This window comes from Crocodylus porosus, unplaced genomic scaffold (assembly GCF_001723895.1).
Source record: "Crocodylus porosus isolate Cpor-Errol unplaced genomic scaffold, CroPor_comp1, whole genome shotgun sequence".
Classification (NCBI taxonomy): Eukaryota; Metazoa; Chordata; order Crocodylia; family Crocodylidae; genus Crocodylus; species Crocodylus porosus.
Genome location: NW_017728899.1, coordinates 302,013 through 312,030, shown reverse-complemented (window position 1 = coordinate 312,030; position 10,018 = coordinate 302,013). Strand labels below are relative to the sequence as shown.

At 51.2% G+C, this 10,018-nt stretch overlaps 1 protein-coding gene across 1 annotated transcript; it reads right to left on the bottom strand.

Moving 5' to 3' along the window:
- Positions 1-46: 46 nt before the first annotated feature.
- FKBP3 (FK506 binding protein 3) lies at positions 47-9,673 on the bottom strand. Its single transcript, XM_019556603.1, has 7 exons — positions 9,546-9,673; positions 9,228-9,329; positions 8,537-8,644; positions 7,548-7,683; positions 6,471-6,538; positions 4,619-4,716; positions 47-2,412 (listed from the first exon to the last, which is right to left on the bottom strand). The coding sequence occupies exons 1-7, from the start codon at positions 9,651-9,653 to the stop codon at positions 2,358-2,360; spliced, it is 675 nt and encodes a 224-aa protein (XP_019412148.1). The 5' UTR covers positions 9,654-9,673; the 3' UTR covers positions 47-2,357.
- Between the last annotated feature and the right edge of the window lie 345 nt (positions 9,674-10,018).

Here is a 10,018-nt window from a genome sequence, read left to right as displayed (position 1 = left end):
TGTTAAACCCCCACAAGAATAAAAACCCCAGATCATACTCATGCCATTAGCCATGCACCTATTGTCCAGGTAACTTTTATTCGCAACCTTTGGCTTAAAGCAGTTAAAAAATGAGCGTTAGCTGACTTAAGATCACAGAAGCACCAAGATTGAGGCAGCAAAGGTGAATCTGTAGTGTTCAAAGACCAGCACTGAAGGAGGAGATGACTGCTACTTTGGAAGTCGAGTGTGCACAGACAGCTGTGGCAGGGCTCTCCATTTGCTCAGTGTTGGTGGTGTTCAGACAGACTATATATATGCTGCTTGCTGACTGTGCTGGATCCCATGTTCCTTTATAAGATTTCCTATGAAAGCCAGTCTGCGAGACCGGGAGGACTGACAGTAGGGTTGGGGAACCACCTACAGCATGTGCCTTTGTGCTGTTTCAGCTAACGAGCTGTCTTCTGCTTGGGAGAAGGCATCCTAGAGCAGAGGGGTGAGTATACTGCTTCAGTGCTGCCTGCAATGACAGGGGCACAAAGGGAAGCAGCTGGGCTGCTCTGCTTCCTGGACTTATCTGGCACATGGGATCCAACTGTCCTTCCCTTAGGCAGTGGTAGTGGTTAAGGCTCCCAGGGTCCAAACAGCTCAACACTCAAACCCATGTAGCTTGCCAGGCTCAATGAGAAGGAACTAGCCCAGCTGTATCCATGTTACACTGCTTGAAAAATAGACATACGGTTCCCCCACCCTCCCTAATAGCTTTTTGTTGCGCTCAGTGACCATGTGAAGGTTGCGTCACCTTTAAACTGAACGCAAGCCAGAAAATGATGCGACCTGTTCAATGAAACTGCCCATCCTTCAGACAGCTTTTTAACATCTCTGATAACTTGTTTGTACATCAGATAGAAACATCCCTTTCCAACCAGCAGTTTGGTCACCTGTTACCCCCTCTGGGGCACACTGACATAAGGAACAAAGCTGGGCTGAAAAACCCGTTGGGGCACTAGGGGGTCAACAGACCACCACACAGGTCCCTTTCTGAATGGCTCAGGCCTATAAACCTCCCTGAGCACAATTAGAAACAGGGAAGGGTTTCCCCACTTGTTCAAGCACCTCTACGGTGCTGCAGCTGTCTTCCTAGAACATGTCTGTGAGTAAAACATACAAGGTATGAGCGTGAGGTGGCCCCTGCCCCGAGGGGCTTCAAGTGCTATAAAAAGGTAGGCAAACCATCGGGTTTATAAATGGGAACTTGGGCATGGACAGTAAGCGTTTCCTCTTGCAAGTGGAACTGGACATCCTTCACTTGCTGGCAGTTGTACAAAGGGGCTGGGGCCTGTTACCCAGGGTTTGGCTCAAGCCCTCGAATAGAACTGTTATACAGAAGAGGCAGCTGCAGTAGACCTTTACCTAACATCCAGCTGTGTTCAGTGGAAACAAATCAGTCTACCAGGCTCCAGGGAGGTCACACAACTGCTTTAGATCTCCTTGAAGAGGGAACTGGCAGTACTGAAACTGCTGGACAACTGCTCATTTGGAGAACCCATGTCAGGGGCTGGTGGATGAAGTGGTAGCAAACAACTCAAACTTTTACGCTCCAGGACTGGACCCCCCTGCATCTCTTAACACCCCCTTAATATATTATGGGACAGCTGATCCAACCGCATCTCTGCTTACCTCTGCTTTTAGGCTCCAAGAGCTGCCCCCCTTGCATCTCTTTCCTGACCTGATGAAATTCCAGTGCCATTCCCCACCTCCACCAGGCTCAGCTAGACCCTGAGCAACTCCTGGGTTCTTAGCTGGAGATTGCTTGCTCTCTGTCACTGTGTCTCCATCTCCGGTTTTGCAGTCTGGTTTAGCCGTGAAAAAACAGCTACGCTACAGCACAGCCCAGCCCTGTTCTGGAGACGTCCAACTGCTACAGCAGATGCAGTGATGTGTTCACCTGCAGTTTGCCATCCTCTAAGCTAGAGCAGAGCTGGGGCTCCAAAGATGGGCAGAAACAGCCCCCCTGTGTGGGTTTGAGGAGGGAAAATGCTGACAGTGAGAGCTGTTCCCTTCCTCTACCCCTCTGGTTGGAGCAGATGCTTTAGATTGGACTTACGCAGCATTTGCTTCTTCCACAGCAGCAGCTTTTCCAGGGGAGCTACTGTAGCATCACAGCACAAGAAAAATCAGCTCAATCATGTGCACGGGGCAATGGAGTTTTCTTTAGTGGTGTTTACTGAACAGCCATTGGGACAAACCGGCCGCTTTCAATAGGCAAGGCCACAGCTGTCACTAGCTCCTGAAGTTGCCAGGGCAGATCCGCCCCTGTCAGCCAACTCCTGCATAGATGAGGTCACTGCAGCCAAAGGAAGGCATCAGTGTTCGCCTCAGTCGATATCCACCAGCTCAACTTCAAAGAAGAGCTTTGCGTTCGGCGGGATCCTGTCGCTTGAGTTAAGGAGAGGTTTGCAGTGTCTGCGAGGTACAAGCTGCCACCATCTAGCTCAGGGATGGGCAATTATTTCAGGTGGAGGGCTGCTTACTGAGTTTTGGCAAGCCGTCGACAGGCAGCCAGGGGCAGATAAATATTAATTTTCTACATTTTTTTTAGAGGGCCTGCAGGCCCGATAAAATTGCTCGGCAGGCCACATGCTGCATTTTGCCCACCTGTGATCTAGCTGATGATCTTTTTCAAGCATGCCCATTTTCAAGAATGTGCCATGTCAGTGGCCTCTGGCAAGGACCAAGCTCTCCCTCCCCACACTGTTCAACACCTATTGGTTACATCTGCAACCTGGTGGCGATCATGTGAAACACTCAGGGCTCATTTAGTGGCACTGCTCAAAACAGCAGGTACCTCTGCAGACCCCCTCCCTGCTGTTTGGAAGTGTATTGATGCAGGTGGCTGGATGGAGATAGGCTATTCCCTGGGGTCACAGGGCTAGAAACAGGAATTGCCCAATAAAGTGGATCAGCCATGCCACAATGCATCATGGAAGAACTGATCCACTTCACTGGGCCAACTAAGTCTCCACTTATCTCAGCCATTGACGGTACAGGACAAGGAGTGACGTAGTCTTCCTGCTTTCCCTGCTCAGCCACAGCCATCCTTCAGGATCAGGGAGTGGGGCTCTTCCTCACTCAGCCTGACTCACTCTTGAGATCACAGGGAATGAGAACCCCAACTTCCCGCCTGTGGAGAAGCACTGAGATTCCCTGGGTGCTCCTCTGGAAGCAGAGGAAGTGGGCAGGTGGTCTAAGCACTGCAAGATCCCTCATGCCCCCAGGGCACCTGCTGGGGGGCAGGCGGGGCTGGAGAGCGAGCAGCTCAGGCTGCTCTACTCTTCCCCTACTGTCTGCACCTTTGAGCAGCAGTCTATTCTGCCTATTGTACCACTGAGTTTCCCCTGCCATGGCCTGGTGTGGTAGTGACAACTAATAGCTCACCATCTATACCATGATAAAAAAACTTATGGTGGCACAAAAGATCAGGTAACATCCATTTCTACCCACTGTCATACGCCTCTGAGGATGGTCAGGCATGAGAACAGGCTGCCTAGCAGCTGTGGAGTCTACATCTCTGTCCAACCTCCTCTTGAAAACTTCCAGACACTTGGCTGGGATGAGGCTGGACTAAATGTGTCCTGCTCTTGCCAATTCTTCCTCTCCCTCCTAGAGGAAAAGTCAGCACAAGCTCTGAGATTTCATCTGTCTGCTATATTTGCAGGGCTCCAAGGAAAGGCCAAATAAAAGCAAGGACAGGTGCTCGACTCTCTGGCCCTGTGTTGTTGATGAAGCAAAGGCCCATGAGATGGAGGGATTCCCATTTGCTGCTCCCTGCAGCCTCAGTCCACCAGGAGATAAGGTCTCACCGCTCCCTCTACCCCACAAGCTACTTAAGACAGTGGCAGCAAAGACTTCTCCTCTCATGTCCTCTTCCCATTATATGACTTTACTTCCAAGCCTCACTTGTTCTTTGGATAGATCCACGTGCTTGTTGCAGAGGAAAACGCAACATGCCAACTATGAGTGGGGGAAGGAGTCTAGACAGCCACTGAAAGCAGGTGGTCCTCACCTCAGCATAGCTCCAGGCCACATGGAGCAGGGGCAGAGTCCACTCCTCAGCCTCACTAGGCCCCCACAGGATCACAGCTAGGAACCGAACCTAACCCTCTTGCAGCCACTGCCACATCGGCAGCAGCTTTCGGCAGCTATCTAGGCCAACTGCCCACACAGATGTGAGATGCAAAACACTAAGCCATCCCACACAGATGCCCATCCAGCCCCTGCCTGAACACTCCCAGTGGAGGAGGTTCCCCAAGCAGCTTGTTTTACTCCCCTGCTGGTCTAACAGCAAAGCAGCTAGTTTATCCCAGAGTTTGTATTTGCTGCTCAACAGATACATACCTCTTAGGTGAGGGTATAAAAGCAGTCTCTGGACATGAGGGGGGAACAAAAAGAGCAGGGGGGTGTCTTAATACACTAGAGAACAAGGTATTCACAGCTTCTGGCTTAAGGAGTTTCATCTACAATGAGAGTGCCATGTGACCCTGCACACCCTACTGGACAGTGATCTCTCCCTCCTCTAAGGGACATTAAGACACCCTGCATGTCTTCAAAAGCTGGAACACGATCTCTCAAAGGATACTTGCCATCAGGCAGCCCCTTCTTGCCATAGGCCCATTCAGGTTCGATTTCTAGCTGAGCCTTCTCCCCTTTACTCATGGTCAGGAGGGCTTCGTCCCACTGCAAGAGAAAAATCACCATAAAGAGGGAATTTGCACAATTTTCAATGGTAGAAATACTGAGCCCCAGTGCATCCATCAGCTTGTCCCAAGCAACAGTGTTTCTGATCTCCTGTTCTACCATCTTTTGCAGTGGGGGACACAGCTGTTGTTCAACACCTGACCAACAGCTGGCTTTTGATTTGCTCCCATGGATTAGGACTGGGAGCCCCTATTTGTGCAGGGCAGAGCAAAGGACTCCCAAGTTCCCTGGGTCCAGAAACTGGAAAGTGGAAGCACTGCTTACTGCCCTGCCCCAGGTTAGCTGATGTGCAAGCTGTCATTGGACTGCACTTGTTCTGGGGTAGAGATGAGCAGTCCTCCCCAGCTGGGCTCAAGCGAGAGGGCTAATTTTATCTTAGTACCAAGCCTTGGTGGCAGCGTATCAGCATTCACAATGAACAGGCGGCAGTCGTGTCTCTGAGCTGTTTAAGGCACATGGCAACAACCCAAGCATGGAAGCATTACATCCAGCCCTAAGCATGTCCCAGGAGGCCAAGCGTTTCCCAGCAGCACTGGTCAGAAAGCCAGGAACATTTTGGGCTTCCCACCCCTCCAGGCGGGGTCAATGCAGCAAGTGCACCAAAGCCACTCAACCCTGGTCTGACGGTAGTTGTTGGAGCTGTGCTTACAAGGGCTGACAGCCTGCTCACAGCTCCTTGGGGGCACCCACCCCGTCCCTGACCCCAGGCTTTCTGAAGTCTCAGTATACGGGGAGACAGGCTAAGGGCCTGGCCCACCCTCTCAGGGCCTGCACAGCTGAAAGTTACACTGAGGCCTCACAACAGCAAGGCCAACTCCAGCATCCCCATTTCATCCATCCACCTCCAGCCTGTGATAGATGAAACAGAACTGCAACAGTTTACCTCACTTCCTTCAGGAACAAACAACGTGCTTCTGTGTCACTTATCACAGGGTGGCTTATCTGCATGTCCTAGCCACACAGTCCTGATTGGCAAGACTCTCTGCCCTTTAACCTGGGAAACTGTGCATTTGTCCATGGCCGTCGTCCCCAAGCTAATGCTTAACCTGCCTAGTACTTGGCTACCCAGTCTCAGGCAGCCTCTGCCTGCACTAGCTGTCTTCTGGCAGCCTGGGGCTGCATGCTTATGCTGGAGGAGTTCCAGACTCAAGGGCTTGTTAAAAACAGCCAGATATTCTGGGGCCTGAAGTGAAGCTCAAAAACTCCATGTCAATGGACACCTTCTCTCTGGTAACAGGACTGGCAGCCAGAGTCCAGAGACTCCCAGGATACTGGGATGGGTAGATGAGATCCACACTCATCTACTTCCTATGGATCTGGCAGGGCCAGGGAGTGACGCGAGACAAAGAGGCTGTGCGGGGAGGGGGGGGATTATTTTGCCTGACATGTCAGGTTTCTGGGGTATAGCCAGTGCTGCAGTTTGTGCTGGGATCCCAGTCAAGGATCACATCTGCTATGCGAGGCACCATACAAAACAAGTGGGACTATACATTCCCTGAAAATCCTGCCGTCCAATACCTGTGCCTGCCAAAGGGGAGGAGCTGACTCTGGGGAGATGGATGGGGGCATCTGTGCAAACACATGCAGCAGACTGCCGACAGCAGACCTTTTGGCTTGGGCAGCTGCTCTGGATTCTTTGGGGAAGATCACAACAGCTGCATCAGAGACTAACCCACAGACCGAAGGATCTGTCAAACTGACAGATGCTGCAGGACGCTTAGCGATGTACTTACGCCTCTGATGACTTTTCCAACACCGACTTTAAAGCTTAAAGGTTTGGCTCCTTTTTTCTTCTTTGAGCCTGAAAGAGAGTTTGATTTTATTGACCTGGTCTTAGCATTACGCTGTCAAACACACTGCGCCATTCAGCCGGTTCTATCTGATGAGACCCGCTGCTAAAGTCATACTGCAGAGAAACACAGACAGCACCAGGGTGCTTGAAGCACGGGGAGATATGTAAATTGTGTGCAACTTGGTCATTTTATCATTCAGCAAATAGGGCAAATCCAGCACTGATGCAAACAGTAGTTTCACTGAAACGCTGGAAGATGCACCGATGGTGGGACTATGTGAACCATACCGCTGCGTTTACTGATGTCACGTACAGGATGGATGTTTCTGTGGCACAGAAAACATGCTGGTTCCTAAAATGTTCATTTTCAGTGTCTGGAGCAGTAATGCTGACTGTTAAGCAAGCTAAGGTGAAGTGTGCATCGTTTGGCAATTACAGCCTCACTGTTTCTTTTGACAACGCTACAAGCACTGCTGGAAGTCGCAGGTTTCTGGCACATTTTCCCACACAGCCCTGTCCTTCTCTTATGCCTAACCCCCAACACAGCCTCAACATTTAATAGTGAGGTATCAGACCCTGAACCACGTGGGGCAGTGAAAAAGCTACTTAAAGCCAAGAAGGCAAAACAGCTTTCTGAATGATAAGCCTTGCTCTCTGCCCTGCTGCAGGGCCATAGAGCTGACTAAATCCAGACATCATGTTACCCATGGCTTGAAGAATGCCAAATTCATGCTCTAGCAAGAGGCAGGAGGGATTGCTTTACTCAAGTGAGAGACCTGAAGGAGCCCTGCTGCTTTCTCCTGAAGGGGCAGATCCCATGAATCAAGAGCAAGATCTCCCCAGCCTGTCTGAACAAGGAATAGGGGGAAAGGGGTATTTCTCACGGCCCCAACCAGTCAAACTTTTAAGCATAAATTGTTCCAGACATTTTGGTGACTGGTGGTCTAGCTAATTTCTTCCGTGTACTGCTGTTCAAACCCTCTGACTGTACAAAAACTTATGATCCCTGGGTTCTTACTTGTTTGAATATTGGTATCGAAGACGGTGCCATCCTGTAATTTCCCTGTATACCAGCAATGAACGACATCTCCTTTTTTTGGAAAGTTGGTTTTATCCCCCTTTTTCAGGACGGACTTTGTGTACTTTGGTGGGCCCTAAATTAAGATAGAAAAAATGTTCACTGCCTGGAAAAGCTTGACCAATTGCTAGAAACCGAGTGCAAGCCCCTCAGTGAGTTGCGCACAGATCCAGCGCTGAATGAGCAGATGCTCATAAATGAATGCAGTACGCACAGTGCTTTGGTGTGCTTACGGAAAGAAAGGATTTAATGCAGACTGTGCCAATGCTGCTGAAGTCTCTGGAATGAGATCAGTACAAGGCTATTTACTCAAAACACACAAGGAGGTTGGTTTAAGAGCTGAGTCACTGTCAAGACTGGATTTTTTAAAATCAGAAAACAGCCTTCAAGAGACTCACACACACACACGACAGCCAGCAAAAAACCCCCCCAAAAAACTTTGCAACAGCAACATCTGGAGGAAAAGCAAAGGCATTTGATTTCTCTTCAGACACAGTCGATTTCTTTTCAGGAACATGCACGTATTCAGATAACTCTTAGCACTGCTGAAGGTAATCACTGAGCATTTGACCCTCGCAGGTACCCAAGCTCAGTTAATGACGATTTCAAAAACAGAAATGGTTTTCACCTCACTGCTACGTTGTAGATGGCTTCCTGCTGGAATAGGACTAATAAGATTGCAGTGCTAGTTAAAATGAAGCTATTTGACAGCACATGTTAACAGGAGACTTCTGTATTTTATAGGCAACAGCAGATTTCTAAAGAACTAGTTTATTGATCTTAATTTCAGCCTGAGCTACAGTTATACTTCAGACTGTTTAATGCATTAGCAGCACCCCAAAGCCCCGCTTCCTCCTTCAGTCTGTGCTTTCTATTGCCAATAACAAATAGTGGTCAGAAACCAAGAAATGCGAACTGTCTACACAAACCTCATCGACAATTTCTTCAGGTCTCGTTTCTTTGGCCTTGCCTTCAGTGACCGTGACGTTCTTTACCTTTTCAGTTGCTTGATCTGCAATCTCTGTGCCTTTAAAGCGCTGTGAGGAAAGCATATACCATTATTTGCTATAGCAGAAGGATAGGACGTCTTTCAGAAGGCTGACAAATGAGGTACTATAAAGCTTTTCTATATTAAAGAACTGGCTACACAGGGATCCGTTTCTCCTCCAAGAAGTCAGTGGTCTACCACTGCTGCGGCATAAGTAACCGGGGGGGGCCGAAGCCCCATAGCACAAACTATTGACGCATCGCCTGCAAGAGCTGCGAACCCCGGCAGCGCTCCTACGCGATCCCATCCTGCATGCACTTGGGGGTGTGCAGCCCTCATGCACCAACATATGCTGCTCCAACAAGGAGGTAAGTGAAATACACCAAAAATAATTAAAAAACCTGAATTATTTTTGAATAACCTCGAAGCTTCACCTGGCAGAGAAGGGATCGGTCACCCAGGGCACAACCGATTCCACCCATCAGGGCTGTAGATGGATTGAGGTACCAAAGTGACACTCTCTTCCACCCTGCTCGAGCCTCGGAAGAAGCCTCGAATGCTGCGGGGGGCTGAACCCTGGCCCTGCTCTCTGCTTGTGGACAGGGGCTGGGCCCTGGCCGCCGGGCACTCACCTGCGTTTCAAAGAGCTGGTTGTAGGCCGCGACCAGCTGGTCCTTGTTGGCCGTCTTGGCCACATTCTTGATTTGCCCCAGCAGCTTGTGCTCTGCGAGGAACTAGAAACAAGGGAGGGGGAAATGTCAGCAGAGCCCGTGGGGCTGTCATAGTGTGATGGGGCCCACTGCAGCCTCACAGACCCCCCCAACGGTGCAGACTAACAGAACCTGGGGCATGGGCCCCCCCAGCACCACCCAGTCACGTGACCCTCCCCCGCTGCCTGGCAGGACAGTCACGTGACCAGCCCCCAGCCCACGTGACCCCCCGGGCCCCACCGCCTGCGCCGCGTGCTCCTGCAGGAACTTGATGACGTCCTTCTTGGGCAGCGCCTCACTCCGCAGCTCCTCGGCGCTCCACGGTCGCGGCGGCTCTGCCGCCGCCATCTTGCCGGGCGCGCAGACAGGACGGGGCTCGCGCCAGAGGGGCCGGGGGAAGCCATTGGCTGGAGGGTAGGGCCGGAGGACGGCGCGCGATGCTATTGGTCGGGGGGCGGCAGTTAAAGGGGTGGGCGGGACGCCATTGGCGAGTCGGCGGGGTGGAAGAGGTTATTGATGGATGGGCGGGGCTGGTGGGACGGTCACGGTTGGCTGGTGGGCAAGGCGGAAAATGCCGTTGGTGGGCGGGCGGCGCCCGAAGAGTCGTGAGGGCCAGCGGATGCCATTGGCTGGGGGGCGGGGCTAAGGGGGACAGCGGGACCCCATTGGCCAGCGGGCGGCTGTGAAGGAGACAAGCGAGCCGGCATTGGCTG

What these genes read in the sequence shown, in the direction of transcription:
- FKBP3 (XM_019556603.1), bottom strand. Translation starts at nt 9,653, where the DNA reads ATGGCGGCGGCAGAGCCGCCGCGACCGTGGAGCGCCGAGGAGCTGCGG. An exon ending in AGGAGCACGCGGCGCAGGCG is followed by an intron (nt 9,330 to 9,545) that starts GTGGGGCCCGGG and finishes CCTTGTTTCTAG; the next exon opens with TTCCTCGCAGAGCACAAGCT. An exon ending in TTGGAAAAGTCATCAGAGGC is followed by an intron (nt 4,717 to 6,470) that starts GTAAGTACATCG and finishes TTTCTCTTGCAG; the next exon opens with TGGGACGAAGCCCTCCTGAC.